This window comes from Grampus griseus (genome assembly GCF_964374135.1).
Source record: "Grampus griseus genome assembly, chromosome: 1".
Taxonomy (NCBI): Eukaryota; Metazoa; Chordata; class Mammalia; order Artiodactyla; family Delphinidae; genus Grampus; species Grampus griseus.
In genome coordinates this window covers 43,326,224-43,346,149 of record NC_139017.1, presented here as the reverse complement: position 1 = coordinate 43,346,149, position 19,926 = coordinate 43,326,224, and the positions used below count along the sequence as shown (strand labels likewise).

At 43.3% G+C, this 19,926-nt stretch overlaps 1 protein-coding gene across 1 annotated transcript in view; it reads left to right on the top strand.

Annotated features, from left to right (window-relative positions):
• Positions 1-19,926, top strand: part of HHAT (hedgehog acyltransferase) — a 364,679-nt gene that overhangs the window by 145,826 nt on the left and 198,927 nt on the right. Inside the window, exon 8 of the mRNA XM_082666689.1 lies at positions 1,416-1,566. Within this exon, the coding sequence (XP_082522815.1) occupies positions 1,416-1,566 (151 nt within the window). The remainder of the gene's footprint in view (positions 1-1,415; positions 1,567-19,926) is intronic.

The following is a 19,926-nucleotide window of genomic DNA, read 5'->3' as shown; positions in this document are numbered from 1 at the left end:
TATGTGCAAATATCACCACCACCAATTTTAGAACATTTTCATTACCTCAGAAAAAGCCCCTACCATTTAGCCACCACCCCCCATAATCTTGCTCTCCAGCCCCTCAGTGCTAAGGAACTAGTAATCAACTTTCTGTCTCTATTTCTGTTTTTGTTTCCCTCTTCTGGACTTTCATATGAATGGAATCATGTAATATGTGGCCTTTCGTGGCTCACTTCACTTAGCATGTTGTTTTCAAGATTCATGTTGCAGCATGTATCAGTACTTCATTTCTTTCTTTCTTTTTTAAAATTTATTAATTTTGGGCTGCATTGGGTCTTCATTGCTGCACACGGCCTTTCTCTATTTGCAGCGAGCGGGGGCTACTCTTTGTTGCGGTGTGTGGGCTTCTCATTGCAGTGGCTTCTCTTGTCGCGGAGCACGGGGTCTAGGTGCATGGGCTTCGGTAGTTGCAGCACGCGGGCTCAGTAGGTATGGCTCACGGGCTCTAGAGCTCAGGCTCAGTTGTTGTGGCGCACGGGCTTAGTTGCTCCAGGGCATGTGGGATCTTCCTGGACTAGGGCTCGAACCCGTGTCCCCTGCATTGGGAGGCGGATTATTAACCACATTATTGGGTGAATAATGCTGCTATGAACATTCAGGTACAAGTTTCTATGTGGACCCCTGTTTTCATTTCTCTTGGGTATATACCCAAGGGTGGAATTGCTGGGTCATATGGTAACTGTATGTTTAATCATTTAAGAACTGCCAAATGTTTTCTAAAGTGGCCACATCAGGACTTCCCTGGTGGTCCAGTGGTTAAGACTCTGCGCTTCCACTGCAGGGTGCATGGGTTTGATCCCTGGTCAGGGAACTAAGATCCCCCATGCTGTGTGGCGTGGCCAAAAAGAAAAGTGGCCACATCATTTTACATTCCTACCAACAGTGTATGATGGTTCCAGTTTCTCCACATCTTTGCCCCCTTGTTGATCTTACTTTATGCTTCTAACCATCCTAGTGGGTGTGAACTCACGTGAGGTTTTGAAAGGATTTGGGAAGGATTTTTCCTTTCTAATAGTTTTTAATGCCATATATATATATATATATATATATATATATATATTTATTTATTTATTTATTTATTTACATATCTGTGTATTTTTAAAGTGTGCCCTTTTCTAGCATTTGTAAAAGCATGACTGTTAAGAGGTCCTGTTGCCTGTCACAATAATAAAGGAGATTTCAGTATTTGTTAATGCCAAAATATCATTGCCCAGAACCGACATGGGAGACTTGTTAAATGTGTGAGTTGCGGGGAGGGGAGGGGAGTGGTCGGAGAAGCGGGAGCAGGTAGTGTGTTTCTGGAGCCTTGCATCTTTCCCAGGAGATTGCTCCACTTCTTGTCGCTGTGTCTCACAGGCCCCTCTGTCTTTCAGGAGGACTGGCGTTGGCCCAAGTGCTCTTCTTCTATGTGAAGTACTTGGTGCTCTTTGGTGTCCCAGCTCTGCTCATGCGCCTGGATGGACTCACGCCACCGCCTCTCCCTCGCTGTGTGAGCACCATGTTCAGTTTCACGGGAATGTGGAGGTCAGTGGCTTGGTTTATTAAGGCCCTTCAGGGACATCCAGTGGGAGGACCCATGGCTTGGCCAGCTTCAGAGCGCCTGGGCCACCATCCTTTCTCTGCCCTTCACTCAAGTCGCGTTTGGCCCTTCGGTTTTTTTAATCTGTGTAACAGGATGGCAATCCATGTTTTCTGACCCTCTCAAAAATATTGTCAGGCTATGAAAATTGTGAGGTACGAAAGTTTCTCACCAAGTTTGTGTACAGATACACAAAGGGCTATGTCTAAAGCGGTTTTTTACTAACTTGTGACATGACGTGTGTGTGTGTGTGTGTGTGTGTGTGTATATATATATATATAATTAATTAAGTTTTGGCCGCACTGGGTCTTTGTTGCTGCGCTCGGGCAGTGAGCAGGTGCTACTCTTCGTTGCGGTGTGTGGGCCTCTCACTGCGGTGGCATCTCCCGCTGCAGAGCACGGGCTCCAGGCTCGCGGGCTTCCGTAGTTGTGGCTCGTGGACTCCAGAGCACAGGCCTAGAGGTCGTGGTGCACGGGCCTAGTTGCTCCATAGCACGTGGGATCTTCCCAGACCAGAGCTCAAACTCGTGTCCTCTGCATTGGCAGGCAGACTCATAACCACTGTGTCACCAGGGAAGCCCCCATGACGTATATTTTGATGATTTCATCGCTGTCTGTTTTTCTTGAAAATAACGTCTTTGTATGTGGGACTGTAGATTAAAAAAATAGACTTAGGTTAATAGCACAGGCCAGGGCATTTACTAGCTCTCAGATCCAGGGCAACTTACTAAATCTAAGTTTCAGTTTTCTTATCTCTTACATGGTAATAATAATGGTAATGATAATAATAATTCTCACCTCTAAAAGCTGTTTTGAAAATTAAATAAGCTAATATGTATGTTGAAAGCATCTGGCACATAGTAGGTGTTTACAGACGTTAGCTTTCATCCTTATTTATTTGTTTGTTTGTTTAGTTTTTGGCTGTGTTGGGTCTTCATTGCTGCACGAGGGGTTTCTCTAGTTGCAGCGAGCAGGGGCTACTCTTCGTTGTGGTGCGTGAGCTTCTCATTGTGGTGGCTTCTCGTTGCGGAGCACAGGCTCTAAGTGTGCGGGCTTCAGTAGTTGCAGCATGTGGGCTCAGTGGTTGCGGAGCACAGGCTCTAGGTTGCAAGGGTTTCAGTAGCTGTGGCTCGTGGGCTCTAGAGCACAGGCTTAGTAGTTGTGGCGCACGGGCTTAGTTGCTCCACGGCATGTGGGATCTTCCTGGCCCCGGGATCGAACCTGTGTCCCCTGCATTGGCAGGCGGATTCTTAACCACTGCGCCACCAGGGAAGTCCCTATCCTTATATTATTCCTACACTCATGCACTTGGCTACACAGTTGCTTCTTCTGAGTTTTCTTAGTCTTCTTGATTTTGCCCCATAAACGTATAGTTGCCCTGGAGTCTTTGTTCTAAAAGATCCCTCAGCTCCCCCTGCCGTTTCTGATTGTTGTTCTCCAGATGGGCTTGCTTGCCACTGTGTTTTATTATCACTTCCAGTGTGGAACAAGTGGCCGGCTGGCTTTTGCAATTGCAAAGCTAATGTAAGAACCTCAGGCTGAGGACTTGCACATCTGTGGGAGGCAATACCTACTTAAACTGTGCTCCTTAGAAGCCTCCATTTGCTTCACCTGAGTCCTGGCCCTGCTCAGAAAATCCATCCTGGCTCATCCAGTCTTATATTTCGTCTCTGAGCTCAGTGAATATTGTTATATCAATGATGCTCTTGGAAAGGGGGTAGACAGCGTGCAACAAACATCCTGGTTTTCCATAGTAATTTATTATGGAGGCTGAATTGATCTAAGCCTCTTGTACACATTTTATTTTTGGTCCACTTCGCTTCTTGGGGTTAGAAATGTCATGTGATTATTGTAAGGAATGTCAAGTAATTGCTTTGATTTGTCTTTCTTTTTTAACATCTTTATTGGAGTAAATTACTTTACAATGGTGTATTAGTTTCTGCTTTATAACAGAGTGAATCAGTTATACATATACATATGTTCCCATATCTCTTCCCTCTTGCGTCTCCCTCCCTCCCACCCTCCCTATCCCACCCCTCTAGGTGGTCACAAACCACTGAGCTGATCTCCGTGTGCTATGTGGCTGCTTCCCACTAGCTATCTGTTTTACATTTGGTAGAGTATATATGTCCATGCCACTGTCTCACTTTCTCACAGCTTACCCTTCCCCTCCCCATATCCTCAAGTCCATTCTCTGGTAGGTCTGCGTCTTTATTCCCATCTTACCCCTAGGTTCTTCATGACTTTTTTTTTCTTTTCTTAGATTCCATATATATGTGTTAGCATACGGTATTTGTTTTTCTCTTTCTGACTTACTTCGCTCTGTATGACATACTCTAGGTCCATCCACATCACTTCAAATAACTCAATTTCATTTCTTTTTATGGCTGAGTAATATTCCATTGTATATATGTGCCACATCTTCTTTATCCATTTATCCGATGATGGACACTTAGGTTGCTTCCATCTACTGGCTATTGTAGATAGAGTTGCAATGAACATTTTGGTACATGACTCTTTTTGAATTATGGTTTTCTCAGGGTATATGCCCAGTAGTGGGATTGCTGGGTCGTATGGTAGTTCTATTTGTAGTTTTTTAAGGAACCTCCATACTGTTCTCCATAGTGGCTGTATCAATTTACATTCTCACCAGCAGTTCAAGAGGGTTCCCTTTTCTCCACATCCTCTCCAGCATTTATTGTTTCTAGATTTTTTGATGATGGCCATTCTAACCGGTGTGAGATGATATCTCATTGTAGTTTTGATTTGCATTTCTCTAATGATTAATGATGTTGAGCATCCTTTCATGTGTTTGTTGGCAGTCTGTATATCTTCTTTGGAGAAATGTCTATTTAGGTCTTCTGCCCATTTTTGGATTGGGTTGTTTGTTTTTTTTGTTATTGAGCTGTATGAGCTGCTTGTAAATTTTGGAGATTAATCCTTTGTCAGTTGCTTCATTGCAAATATTTTCTCCCATTCTGAGGGTTGTCTTTTGGTCTTGATAATGGTTTCGTTTACTGTGCAAAAGCTTTTAAGTTTCATTAGGTCCCATTTGTTTATTTTTATTTCCATTTCTCTAGGAGGTGGGTCAAAAAGGATCTTGCTATGATTTATGTCATAGAGTGTTCTGCCTATGTCTTCCTCTAAGAGTTTGATAGTTTCTGGCCTAACATTTAGGTCTTTAATCCATTTTGAGCTTATGTTTGTGTATGGTGTTAGGGAGTGTTCTAATTTCATTCTTTTACATGTACCTGTCCAGTTTTCCTGGCACCACTTATTGAAGAGGCTGTCTTTTCTCCACTGTATATTCTTGCCTCCTTTATCAAAGATAAGGTGACCATAGGTGCGTGGGTTTATCTCTGGGCTTTCTATCCTGTTCCATTGAGCTATGTTTCTATTTTTGTGCCAGTACCATACTGTCTAGATTACTGTAGCTTTGTAGTATAGTCTGAACTCAGGGAGCCTGATTCCTCCAGTTCCATTTTTCGTTCTCAAGATTGCTTTGGCTATTTGGGGTCTTTTGTGTTTCCATACAAATTGTGAAATTTTTTGTTTAGTTCTGTGAAAAATGCCAGTGGTAGTTTGATAGGGATTGCATTGAATCTGTAGAGTGCTTTGGGTAGTAGAGTCATTTTCACAATGTTGATTCTTCCAATGCAAGAACATGGTATATCTCTCCATCTATTTGTGTCATCTTTAGTTTCTTTCATCAGTGTCTTATAATTTTCTGCATACAGATCTTTTGTCTCCTTAGGTAGGTTAATTCCTAAATATTTTATTCTTTTTGTTGCAATGGTAAATGGGAGTGTTTTCTTCATTTCACTTTCAGATTTTTTATCATTAGTGTATAGGAATGCCAGAGATTTCTGTACATTACCTTTGTATCCTGCTACTTTACCCAATTCATTGATTAGCTCTAGTAGTTTTCTGGTAGCATCTTCAGGATTCTCTATGTATAGTATCATGTCATCTGCAAACAGTGACAGCTTTACTTCTTCTTTTCTGATTTGGATTCTTTTTATTTCTTTTTCTTCTCTGATAGCTGTGGCTAAAACTTCCAAAACTATGTTGAATAATAGTGGTGAGAGTGGGCAACCTTGTCTTCTTCCTGGTCTTAGTGGAAATGGTTTCAGTTTTTCACCATTAAGGACGATGTTGGCTGTGGGTTTGTCATATATGGCCTTTATTATGTTGAGGAAAGTTCCCTCTATGCCTACTTTCTGCAGGGTTTTTATCATAAATGGGTGTTGAATTTTGTCAGAAGCTTTCTCTGCATCTGTTGAGATGATCATATGGTTTTTCTCCTTCAATTTGTTAATATGGTGTATCACATTGATTGATTTGCATATATTGAAGAATCCTTGCATTACTGGAATAAACCGCACTTGATCCATGGTGTATGATCCTTTTAATGTGCTGTTGGATTCTGTTTGCTAGTATTTTGTTGAGGATTTTTGCATCTATGTTCATCAGTGATATTGGCCTGTAGTTTTCTTTCTTTTTGACATCTTTGTCTGGTTTTGGTATCAGAGTGATGGTGGCCTCATAGAATGAGTTTGGGAGTGTTCCTCCCTCTGCTATATTTTGAAAGAGTTTGAGAAGGATAGGTGTTAGCTCTTCTCTAAATGTTTGATAGAATTCACCTGTGAAGCCATCTGGTCCTGGGATTTTGTTTGTTGGAAGATTTTTAATCACAGTTTCAATTTCAGTGCTTGTGATTGGTCTGTTCATATTTTCTATTTCTTCCTGGTTCAGTCTCGGAAGGTTTTGCATTTCTGCGTATTTGTCCATTTCTTCCAGGTTGTCCATTTTATTGGCATAGAGTTGCTTGTAGTAATCTCTCATGATCCTTTGTACTTCTGCAGCGTCAGTTGTTACTTTTCCTTTTTCATTTCTAATTCTATTGATTTGAGTCTTCTCCCTTTTTTTCTTGATGAGTCTGGTTAATGGTTTATCAATTTTGTTTATCTTCTCAAAGAACTGGCTTTTACTTTTATTGATCTTTGTATCATTTCCTTCATTTCTTTTTCATTTATTTCTGCTCTGATCTTTATGATTTCTTTCCTTCTGCTAACTTTGGGGTTTTTTTGTTCTTCTTTCTCTAATTGCTCTAGGTGCAAGGTTAGGTTGTTTATTTGAGATGTTTCCTGTTTCTTAAGGTAGGATTGTATTGCTATAAACTTCCCTCTTAGAACTGTGATTTGTCTTTAATTATTTTATCAAATATCATAGGTTGCCTGGGTTTAATGGCAAGTTTAGGAAAGGGGCTCTCTCTGTAGGTAGGGGGCCAGGAAGTGGTTCTGTTTGAAAGGTGAGCCTCGTTGGAAGGCTCTGTTCACTTTTGACCTGCTCATAAAAGTAATTTACTGAACAGACGGGTTGGGATCTAGCATGGCCTGGGGGACATGTGATGAATGCCTTGTGGGCACCCAGCAGGGTTCCTCTGCCTCCTTGGTGTGAATGCTTGCTCTCATGCATTTCTTGGGAAGCACATTCTCCTAAAGGGCTTCTCCACTGTTGGCTGGGATAATTAAAAAATCCTTGACTCTTGGCATACATGCTGGCTCCAGGCGAGTGAATTAAGTGTTTTATTTTTGTCCAGGATCCTCTGTTATAGACAAACCACTGAGGTGGAGAAAGTATATCTGCCAAGACCTTTGTCATTCTTGTTTGGAACCAGACTCAAATAGTGTAAACCCCAGCTTGTTGAAACCCTCCCTCCTCCCTCTCAGTTACTGTGCGGGCAAGAGAGTAATAATGAAAAGTTACTCTGAGGGGGGGCTCTGGTGTGACTGCTTGGAGTGATGTGATTCTAAAGGGCGGTGCTCACAAGGGCATGGGATGAAGCAGCAGATATGGTCTTTCCTGGTGGTGACCTAGACTTGTATCCTGGCTTCCTTTAGCAGGCATGGGTGTAGATCTGCCCCTTCATGTTTGTTTCAGTTTCTTGAAGGGTTTTCTGGTTTGCCAGTTATATGTAGAAACGCTTGGGACTTCATTCTTTGTACAATAACTGTTCCACATTAAGTAGTTGAATTTAGGAAGGGAGATGAACTCTTTTTGAGCAATTCAGTGCCCAATTTAAGGTTCCGAAGTAGTTTTTTAAGTGAAAAAAGAAAGAATAAAAATTGTAGATTCTCCTTTGCACTATTTATGACGTTCCTCCACCCTTAGTTTACGATGCTCATAGTCAGGATCTGGTCGCGTAACCCTGCAGTGGTCCTGGTCCCCATTCTCTAACTTTTCTCCGTAAGAAGGCATGCCAAAGGAAAATAAAATTTCCAATCTGTAGTTTCTATTTATATCTAATATTTCTGGGCCATCATTGAGGCATTGCTGTAGACAGGGCATTGCTCCCCCTTCCTGGGTTAAGGTTCGAGAAGAATTGTGTCATGAGCAGCTGTGAAACCTGGTGATGCAGCTCATTCTGCGGGGCTGTGGCAGCCACTCATCCAGTGACGCAAAGGGCAAGGTGGATCGGAAGTGGAGGGAAGAGATTTAAAACCAATCTCCGGAGATTGTTTAATGGCTACCTAAGCTTCTAGAAAATCCACACTGAATGAGGTTTACAACTGAGGATGAGAGATGGAGTTTTAGCCTCCTATTTGAAAGGAGCCTTACACACCTGAACACTGTGCTGACTGATTGCACCATCTTTCAGCCCCCTTAGCAGTGAGAGAAGACTTGAAGCCGGCAGCTGACCGTATCAGAGGAATCTGAGCTCTACATTACAGAAGAGATGAAACTGGCCATCAGCAGAGAGATAATGTTCCCTGACATGATAGTTCAAATTGATCGTGAAAAATTGCTATTTGCCCAGATGGCCCAAACGTAAAAGTTAGGACCTGATGTGTTTATTTTTTTTTTTCCTTCTAGCTCTTCTGTTTCGTGTAATTCTTGCTCAGATATTTGCAGGCAGAACAAACCCCTAAGGAGTGTGTGTATTCCCGCTTGTGTGATTTTTCTGTGGCTGTACAGACATGAGAAATTGAGAATTTTCTGCTTAATTTGGGGGGGTTTCAGGTTTTAATTTAGGTAGGCTGAGATCTGTAATGAGCATCTTTTTCCAGGAGTCATTAAAGATGACATTGCGTGTCTGAGGTTCCAAATTAGAAATCTGATCATGTTCTTCTGATTTGATTTCTAGCTATGGAAGCAAAGTGTGCAAAGTGATAGAATTTCCCATGGTGGCTGGTGAGTTATGGGTCAATTTCAATTATCTCAGGAATCTCGCACAGCTTGCCCTCTGCATTTCTTCAACTATGATGCTCTCAGGTCTTCACAGGCAAATTCATGCGTCACTGCTTATCCCAGAGGGATCTGCGTGCTGTTGGTGGCTACTAGATCTTAATGTATGGGGACATCTTTGGGCTGGGGATGGGAGGAATCCGAGCCTCCTTTTTCAGTGGGGCATTGATTGCATGAACTGTTAGGTCAATAGAAGAATTTAGGTTCCCAGATGGAGAGTTGGTCCAGGCCTGCAGTAGATGATTAAAAAACAGCTACACAAACTGCCGACTTTGTATGAGTCCTGGCCTTGTGTGAGTCCTGCCTTTGAATCACGTTTAACCTCAAGTTGCGGGGCAGGATGGCAAGCGTGGAGTTTGTGAAATACACACCGTATCTACCAGCATTGTTGGGGGGAAAGCAGGGAAATTATGAACATAAAGGAGAAAGGATGCTTCTTAACAGGTGCTGTTAATAAGAGTTCACTTGTGTTTTGGAGGCAACGTAGTAACTAAGAGTTTGCTACACCACATACTAGCTGTGTGATTTGGGCAAATGATTAAAAGTCTCTGGGCCAATCTTTTTGTTTCTAAAATGGAGATAATAATAGCCCTTGCCTCCTCGTGGTGACATGAGGGTTGATTGAGCCTGGGGTATAGTCGTTCCTCAGGAAGTGGTAGCTTCTTACTTTTCTGCACTTGAAAATCTAACAAAGCCAGAGGTGACTGAGAGATGGGCCGGGTTGGGGAAGCAGTGGATGAGACTGGCTGAAGAGAGGCTCTGGCCCAGCTCTGAGCCTGAGATGTGACAATTCAGAGATACAGACTGTGGTGGAAAAGAGACGGGCTCTGCCCTCAGGAGGGAGCTTGGTCAGGTTACTTTTACCTCAGTTTCCTCCTCTGTTAAATGAAAGACAGACTCTCGTCACTAGATGATGTCTATGGTCCCTTGCAGTTCTACCATTATATTAGCCCCAGCCCCACTGGATGGAGATGACCACCAGTATCCTCGTGCTAAAATACTCCCACCCCTCCCCCACCCGTGTAATTGGGCAGGTGATTTAACCTCCTTATGCCTGTGTTTTCTGAGGTATCAAAATGGGGCGAATCATAGTGTTTGCGTCACTGGGGAGGTGCAAGTGAGACCATGTGCTGAAGCAGTGAACGCAAGCAGGCACACTGTAGACATCAACACGTTAGCTAATAATCAGAATTGCAGGCAGGAGAGTAAAGGCCGCACTGTTTGTTTTTTAATTTCTCAGAAAAGAAAGGACTGATCGGGTGGCTGGGTGAGGATGTGGCAAGTGGGGGTGGAGGGCGATATGTGGGAGGCGTGGATTTCAAAATGGAAGCACGAGGGTCCCTGAAATCTAGACCATCGCAACCTCCCCTTCACCCCTGCGGGAATTCTTTTTGCAAATAGTTTCCAGCTGCGGGCCATTCGTATTCTCTCACATTTTGGATACCTCTCTTAGTCTACCCTTCTCTCTTCTGAATCCCAACAGACTCAGAAAACATATTTTCTTTCTTCTTCCATTCATATTTCAAAAATCCTCTTACCTTTTCCTCCAAGCACAGACTTCCGTAAATCAAAGCAGAAATGGGATGTCAAGTTGAGACAGATTTTGTGAGCCATCATATGTTTTGCTTCCCGGATTTATTTTTACTTCAAAGACAGTTGCTCTGCTCCTCTCTCCATTTTTCCCTGTGTGGAGAGTGTTTTCAGTTCACGTATTACTGAGCGAACCCTCAAACTTTTTAGAGTACGAAGCGCTTTGATGCAGGAAACACCAGGGCATCTTCAAACAGAAGGCTTTCATTGGTCACCCGGTCACCAGAGCCCAGACGTGGAGTCTGACTGCCTGCATTTGAATCCTGCCTCTGTTCCTCATTACCCAGTGACCCCCCTCTGTGCCTCAGTTTCCTTCTCTGGAAAATGGGGATATTATAATACTCATCTCTGGGAACTAAGACCCTGTACTTGTCATGCAGCAGCCATGCTCCACAGTAGATGTCTCCTTACTTGTTCATATCCCAGCAGACTATAAGCTCTTTGAGGGCAATGATCAGATCTTGTTTTGTTCAGTGCTGTGTCCCCAGCACCCTCCCTGGTTCCCAGCATGTAGTGGGCACTCGGGAAATATGTGCTGAATGGGTGAATAGTCACTCTTCTCTGTAATTTTGGACACTAAATTTGGACACTAAAGGTCTGAAGAGCGAGATTTTTCAAATAGTTTGATCTGGTGTTTGAGCAGTTGCTCTGTGTCGCTGGCACTGACATGTCCTTGCTGAGGTACACACACCGTGACCACTGTCAATACCCCACCCTCTCTGTCTCCCTGTTTTTCTCGTTAAATGTGTGTACATGGCTTGCCAAAATACTGTGTCTGCTTGCAGTTTTCCTGAGAATGAATCTGCCTTGTGAGGAAGGAGGGATGTACGCCTTTCTCACTTAATTACTGTCATTATTTTATCTGACATTGTGCCACGTCCTTGACACCAGATGAGGGAGAACGTTGCAAACTTACAGGAAGAAAAGAGATTCCATTCAGACTTTGATGTGAGAGAGGAGTTTGACAACTGTTTCTCTTTGGAGATAGGATTTTTCCGAGGGAGGGGCTACGATGGAGAACGCGGAACAGGACTTGGAGGGAAGTGCTTCGAAAACATGTCCTCACGACGAATACAGCTGACCCCTGAGCAGCTCAGGGGTTGGGGCGCCGACCCTCCTGACAGTTGGAAATCCACGTATAATTTATGGTCGGTCCTCTGTATCCATGGTTCTGTGGTTCCGCATCCTTGGATTCAGTCCACCTCGGACCAAATAGTACTGTAGTATTTACTATTGAAAGAAATCCGAGGATAAGTGGACCCACAGAGTTCAAACCCGTGTTGTTCAAGGGTCAACAGGTATGGCAGGAGTAATAATAATAATAGAGGCAGTGGCAGCAAACTGCGTACATCACGCCAGGCACATTTCTAAATGCTTTTATAGATTTAACTTATGTAATCCTCACAAAACTCCTACGTTGTAGCTTCTGTTATCCCCACTTTACAAATGATGAAACTGATAGAATCACACACCTTAAATCCTTAAATCACACCGCTAGTTAGTGGTGGAGCTGGGATTTGAACCCGACACATGACTGTAGCATCTGTGCTCAGAATCACCGCCTTTCACTGTCTCCAGTGAAATGGAGCTGAAGTGGATTCCTCCTCCAGGGTCTGGAATGTAAGGCTTGTGTGACAGGCTCTGGAACTCAGGGATACTTGAGAATGACGATGGCTTTTGTACTGACTCCCTAGAAAGGGAGATGGTGCAGGGGGTGAGGGGAGGGGGCAGTCGGGCAGTGGGTCGGCCTCTATGTACCAAAGGGATGAGGAGACAGGGAGTTGCCATTTAACCCTGAGTAACTGACCAAGGGAATGGTGTGGGGTCCACGGGGTTTCTGTTCTTACGTTACATCCCTTACGTTACAAATGGCGATCCAGAAGTGGCTGCCTCAGTGGAGGTGGGAAGGGGGCCACATAAAAACTGGACTTCGTTTCTCCTGCCAGTGTCTCCTCCTCCTGTGTCCCCTGGCACGAGGCCACCTTGATGGCTGTCCTCCCCCTCCTGCTCTGTTTCTTTGTCTTACATCAGGCTGGGTCAGACCCTCTTTGTCAACAAGGATGGAGAATCGTCCCACATCTGCCAACCGGGAACCTTATGGGCACTTAGCACTCTCTTGTTTCTAATTCACGCCCTCCCTTTGGCAAACCCTTGTTGCTTTTTGCCCCACCTCCATTCTGAGGATTAAATTCAAAGTGCAACCTGCTGTTTCCCTGAAATGTTTATAGGCATTTTGATGTATCAGTTTTACGTTTGTATGCGGTCAGGTCTCTTCTTATTTTCCTGTGTAGTTTCTGCCTTTGGTGATAATCTGAGGAAGTCCATTTGACATTTACTAACTTTTATATAAGGCAAGAATCCTTCATTTGGGGATCTGTAAGCTACTGAAAGAGTTTTTCTGTAGATTCTCAGAAACCCGCTCTCCATAGTCTCTGCATCACCTAGCACTGGGCCTGGCACATAGTAGGCCCTCAACAAACATATATCCCAAGTAAAGAAAGATGATCCCCCAGGCCTCCCACTCCTTTAAGAGATAAAAGGGAAATTGGCCTACATGTGAAGTATGGGTCGAACTTCATTATTCCCAGTGGCTAGCCTGCCATCCTGACCGCATTTATGGTGCATTTATACAATGCCACCTGCTTCCGTATAATCTGTTTCCTATGTTGCACCTGAGGCTCTTTCTGGGCTCCCCCTCCTACAGCGTGCATTCTAGGTTCTGTGTTTCTTTCAAATGTGAATGTTTCTATCTTTTCTGTATTGAACGACTTACCATTAGAATCCAAGAGGGAATTTGTGTTTCTTTGTTGGGTCTGGTGCAAAAAAGAACAGGGGGTGAGTAAAGAAAACAACTCTTATTCCTCCTCATTAAAGGCCCCAAACCAGCAAACCAGCCACCATCACCATCACCATCACCACCACAATAACAAAAAAAGGAAAATTTAAAGGACTTTCATTATTTCAGGGACAACAGACTAGGGAGAGGCTGTCCTCTTTCAGTGGGTGGGAAGGAGTGAAACCCTCATCGTGGACCGTCAGTGGTGTTTGTGCAGAAGCAAAGGATAAGGGTCAAATTTGGAGCCTCCTGAGGAAAAGAAAGGGGCTGAGTAGGTGTCATCTGGGATGGGAAAATTCTGCCCCCCGGGGGTTCTGAGTAACTGAACCTCAGATTCTCCTCCTTGGACCTCCTGGAGCTTTCCATCCATTGCTTCTCCTCTCTGTCCTCTCTCCCTGTTTTACATGATATAACGTCTCCTGCCTGGGCCTGGGCTTGGGAGGAGTAGGACCAGCTTGATCACTTATCAGTCGAGGGGAAGGCAGGCCCTCGCTTCTTTGCTTTGAGTGAAGATTGCTCCTGGTATCCCAGGTTGCCCCCCTGAGTGCATGTTCCCTTGGAAGATTGGTCTAAACCACGGTCAGATTCCACATCACTATTCCTAGTGGACTGAGGAGTAGGCCTCAGATGATAGTATGTGTTAGAATCGTCTGCACGGCTCGTTAAATGGCAGAATAGGAGTCTGTTTGATTAGTTTGGAGAAGGACCCAGTAACCTGAAGTTTGTCAAGCAACTAAAGTGATCTGTGGTCCACGGACCGCGCTTTAAGAAACATTTGCTACCATCACCCTTAGCCTTGGGAAGGAGAACAGATTCCTGCAGAGCCTTTCCTGACGTGGCCCCAGCTACTGTCTTTCATTCTCTTTATTCTGAGCACTTGCCATGTGATAGTCTAATGGGGAAGAGAGATACGAATTCAAAGACTAATAGAATTGCACTGAGACAGATGCTGTGAAGGGGAGATCCATGGTGCTCTTAGAACCTGTGTAGGGGGATTTGTTCTCATCATAGAAAGCTCCTCTGCTGAGATACGGATTGACCTGAGGTCTGAAAGTTGAGTAGAAGGGGAAAGAGTTTTCCAGGAGGAGGAAATGGCATGTCCAAAGGCCCTCTGGTAGGAGAATGTGGCAATTCTCTGGCCCAAAGAAGGCCATTGTGTGGTGTGCAGAGAGCACATGTTTGGGGCTCATTTGAGATGAGATTTCATACAGGTGGGGTCTCTGACCAAAGATGACCTTGTAGGCCCAGGGAGGAATTTAGTCTTCAAACAAGGACCGAGATTTTAGGACTTAAGCACTTTCAGCCTGGGTGGACATGTTTGAGCCTGTAAAGCAGATAAAAAAAAAGGATTGGCTAGAGAAGGCCAACCTCTCTTGGTAAATAAAGAAGAACAACCAGGGAGCATATTTTACCGAGAAGAACAAAGAGTGTTTTGAGAAAGGAGGAAGTGGTTACCAGAGCCCAGTGCTTCTGAGGTCGAGGGTGATGAAGCCTTTTGGGGTTTGAAGGTTATTACTAACCTTATCAAGAGAGGTTGCTTCAGTGGAGTAAAGGGGCTGGGGGCTGGATGTGAGGGGTCTCAGTGTGAGAGGGGAGGGAACCCTTATCTCCTTGCAGCCCCTCCCTCAATTCGATGTCCTGGCTCTGTGGGACTCTCTGTTGCCTCCAAGGCCATCAGCTGTCTCTTCACTGAGAGCCTTTGCCCATTCACCTCCTCCTCCACCCATTCTCTGTTCCCTCCTACTTCTGCATCTTCTGTTCTTACCTCACACTGCATCTTTTCTGGGATACCTGGTTCTCTAAGGTTGAATTAGGTACCCTTTTGCTGTGCTTCCACGGTACTCTCTGTACTTTCACTATTACCATGGTTTGTACCCATTGGCATTATTATCACTTGTCAACTTGCCTGTCTTTTTCTGTTGGGCTGTGAGCTCCTCAAGCCAGGGCCAGCACTGTGCTCCTATCGTATCACATACGCCTTTTGCATTGCTGAGCAGTTAGGAGGCGTTCAGTAAATGTTTGTGGAATGAACAGTGAATGAATGAATGAGCGTATAATTCAGTTATGGCTAGAGTGATGTCTGTGGTAGGATCATTATCATGTATACCCCTATCATATATAACATCTTGTTACTGACTATATGACAATATACCATTGTTATATAGCTGGTAATACGCGCGCTCTTAGCCATTCAGGACTCTTCTTTGTAGAGGTGAAACGTACCGTGGTTCCCATCTTTTCTAATGCTACTTCCATTCACTTAACACGTAACTATTGAGTATATCCCATGTGCTAAGAAGAACAGAGGGAAATGAAGAAATGTGAATTTTGTTTGCCCTCTGAGGACATGTGCTTAAATATCAAATACATGGCAGAATGTGGCAAGGCTTAAAGACTAATTTAGGCAGTGAGTGTATGTGGAGTACGGGGGCAGCGGAGATTACTTCCAGCTGGGCTTATCAAGCAAGATGTTCTGAATGAGTTGGCATTCAGAGGAGGGCTCAGGTCCATCCACCTAGAGTCTGTCATATAGAGTGAAGGAAGTCAGAAAGAGAAAAACAAATACCGTATGCTAATACATATGTACAGAATCTAAAAAAAAAAAAAGGTTCTGAGGAACCTAGGGGCAGGACAGGAATAAAGACTCAGACGTAGAGAATGGACTTGAGGACACGGGGAAGGGGAAGGGGAAGCTGGGATGCAGTGAGAGAGTGGCATGGACATATATACACTACCAAATGTAAGATAGATAGCTAGTGGGAAGCAGCCACATAGCACAGGGAGATCAGCTCAGTGCTTTGTGACCACCTAGAGAGGTGGGATAGGGAGATTGGGACGGAGGGAGATGCAAGAGGGAGGAGATATGGGGATGTATGTATATGTATAGCTGATTCACTTTGTTATACAGCAGAAACTAACACATTGTAAAGCAATTATACTCCAATAAAGATGTTTTTAAAAAAATAAAGAGGAGGGCTCATTTCTTCATTTATCATCGTGTCTCCCATGAACCAGGCTCTGTTAGGTTTCGGCTGTACAAAAGTGTATGTGATAAAGTCCCCAGACTCTTGGAGGGATGGGAAAGGAGTGGAGCAAGAGGACTGAGAAAGTGATCACATGTGCCAGGTACTGGGCTGGTCATTTTCATATTCTCCACGTCATGGAACGTAGTTCATGTGTTATCACTCTAATATACCAAATAAATGTAATCTCTCTATTTCAAACAGTTTATGCACTCTCCCTCATTATGATATCTGGGAATGGGGCTGGCAAAGGGCATTTCAGTTTTAAAAGCCAGTCAGTAAATGTCGAGTGCCTATGTGGGAGATGCTGTTTCAGGCTCATGACGTAAAGTAGTGAGAAAAGAAGCAGAACATCCTGCCCCTTATGGAACTTCCATAATAATAATAAGAGGAAGATAATAAGCAAAATAAGTAAACTAGGTAGTTTGTTAGAAATTCATAACTACAGAGAAAGATAAGCCGGGTGAAGGGGATAGGGAGTGCCAGCAGTTGCAGTGTGAAATGTGGAGGACGAGGAAGTTTCACTGAGGAGGCGCCATGTGAGCAGAGCCTTGGACGAAATGAGCGAGTGGCCACATGGGTGGCTGAGCAGAGTGTTCCCAGCAGAAAGTACATGGAGGACAGAGCGTGAGCCTCGGTGTGGAAGGCATGGCAGGGCTGCCAGTGCCATTACTCTTGCAGAAGGAGCAAGAGTAAATGTAGAGGCAAATGGGTGGCCAAGAGAACAGGGGGCCGTTTGAAGGGCTTTGGATTTTGGTTGCTTTATGAATTTTAAGCTCTGCTGCTGCGTCCACACTCATTTGGGAGTGTTATACTTTCTTGATGAAGGAACCATTTTATCATTTTATAATTATCCTCTTTATTGTTAATATTTCTTGTTCTGAGGTTTATTTTGTCTAATATTAATATAGTGAATCCAGCTTTTTTTTTGATGTGTTTTCATAGCATATATTATTCCATCCTTTTACTTTTAACCTTGTGTGTTTTTATAATTAAAATAAGTTTTTTTGTAGACAGCACAGAGTTGAGTTTTACTTTTTTATCCAGACTGACAGTCTCTGCCATTGGGGCATTTATGTTATTATTGGTGTGGCTGCATTTAAATCTGCCATCTTGATAATTGTTTTCTGTTTATCCCATTTGTTATTTGTTCTTTTTTTATGCCTTCGTACCTACCCATCTGTCTGTCTGTCTGTCTATCTATCTATCATGGTAACATACACAATTTAATATAAAATTTACTTTTTTTGTAGTATGAGGAGCTCACATTTATTGAAGGTTTACTCCATGTCACTATACAGAGCTATGTATTTTTCAAAGGTTATATCAGTTCCCACAATATATCTCTGAAGAAGAGTTTAGTTCCCTAATGAACAAGTAAGTAGTTTGGAGTTTATAAAGTTTATCACCTAAGGTCACTATACTAATGTGGACTTGGATGCAGCTCAGGTCAATAGCATCATCTGAGCTCTTATCAGTACTTTCCTTTTCTGTGATATTATGACGCCCTTCAGTTACTGAAGTATCTACACTTTTTCCCTTAACCAGATGGGAAAATTTACCATTTTAATCATTTTATTTTATTTTATTTTGCCTGTGCCGTGCAGCATGTGGGATCTTAATTCCCTGACCAGGGATCAAAGCCATGCCCCCCTTGCACTGGAAGTGCAGAGTCTTAACTACTGGACCGCCAGGGAAGTCCCTTAACCATTTTACAGTGTACAGTTCAGTGGCATTAAGTACATTCATATTATTCCGTGATCATCACCACCATCCATCTGTGCAACTTTCTCATCGTTCCAAACACGAACTCCAGACCCACTAAACGATAACTCCTCCCCAGCCCATTTCTGGTGCTATTAATTTCTTTGTATAAATCCAGATATTCCATTTGATATTATATTTCTTTCTGCCTGAAGAACTTCCTTAGCCTTCTGGTCTGCTGGCAATGAATTATATAAACTATTATTTCTTTTTTTGGGGAAAATGTTCTTATTTTGTATTCATTTTTGAAAGATATTTTTACTGGATATTGAATTTTATGTTGACAGTTATTTTTTTCTTTCAGCGTCTTAAAGATGTCTTTCCATTATCTGCTGGCTTGCTTCGTTTCTGACAAGAAGGCTCATATAATTCCTCTGTGTGTTATGTTTCTTTTTTTTTCCTTCTGGCTGACTTCGAGATTTTCCCTTTACCTTTGGTTTCAGCAGTTTGGCTGTGATGTGCTTAGGTATAGTTTTCTTTGTTTTCTGCCTGGAGTTCTCTGAGCTTGGATCTATGGTTTATTTTCTTTCATTAATTTTGAAAAATTCTTGGCATTATCCCTTCAAATATTTCTTTCCTACCATTTTCTCTTTTCCTGCTGGCATTCCAATTAGACTGTCTGGTATTATCCCACAATTCTTTGATGATTAGTTTGTCTTTTTTGCCTCCCAATTCTTTTTTTTTTCCTTTTTGTGTTTTGATTTGGATACTTTCTATTGGCTTATCTTTAAGTTCATTGCTCCTTTCTTCTGTTGTGTCCAGTCTGCTTCTCCATATCCTTACCTAAAGTAGTAAAGGAAGATGAGGATTGACACTGGAGTTACCCCTATGGAGGTCACTGGTGACCTTGACAGAAGCAGTTTTAGTGAAGTGGTAGGAGCAAAAGCCCCATTAAAGTGGACTCAAAGGAGAATGCGGATCTTATCTGAGCCCCAGGAACCTGTGAAGAGTCTAATACGAAGAAGCCGGTGAAGCTGGCCCAGACTTCCTGTCTTCCTTACTCTGCCTCATCACAGTTCTTTTGACTAGGCAGACCCCTTTGAGTCTCGGCCAGGCCCTGGCAAGGCTGTGCACTACACTTTGCAGTGTACTCACCTTGCCATTCATCACAGGTGTCCCTAAACCAGATTTATTGGCTCTCATCTTACTACCTTCCATGTGGAACTTCTGAATCTCTTTTGCCATAAGGTTGCTGAAGGAGACTCAGCAATGCAGCTACGCTCTCTCCTTCACTCTGCCTAACTATGTATCTTCCAATATGCCCACCCTTTGTTGTAGGGAGCATCCTGCAAGGTGGTCTCTCAGAGTTCCAACTAGAAAGGAAAGCCGGAGTCTCTCTGCTTGGGTTTTTATCTCCATCTGTATAATGGACTTCCCTTTTAGGGTGTCATGGGGTGGGCTGATGGGAAGAGGAGCCGGGACAGGTTTCTGAATTCTCCCATCCTCTTTCATCCCTTCCTCCCCTTCCCAGAGTCCACTGAGTCACAGGGGCAGGTTTTCTATCTTCTCTTTTGACATATTCTTCTCCTCTAGGGCAGAGAGCCTTGTGGCCCAGGTATTATAGATAGAAGGGGGTATTCTTTATTAATATGGAGAAAAATACCCTAAGATCCAATTCAGTTAGACTTAGTGCTAAATCTGTGAGCAGTTGGACAAACCGGAAGTAGGGATTGCTGAGAACAAAATACATTGTTTTAGTTTTAAAAAGTCCCCTGTTAGAATTAACTTATTTTTTCTTGTAGTAGTATCGTTGGATAAGGATTTAAATATCATCATCACCATGTAAGAACTAGAGATGTAAGTAATGTTTCCAGAGTCACATAGGTAGTACATTCTAAATGCAT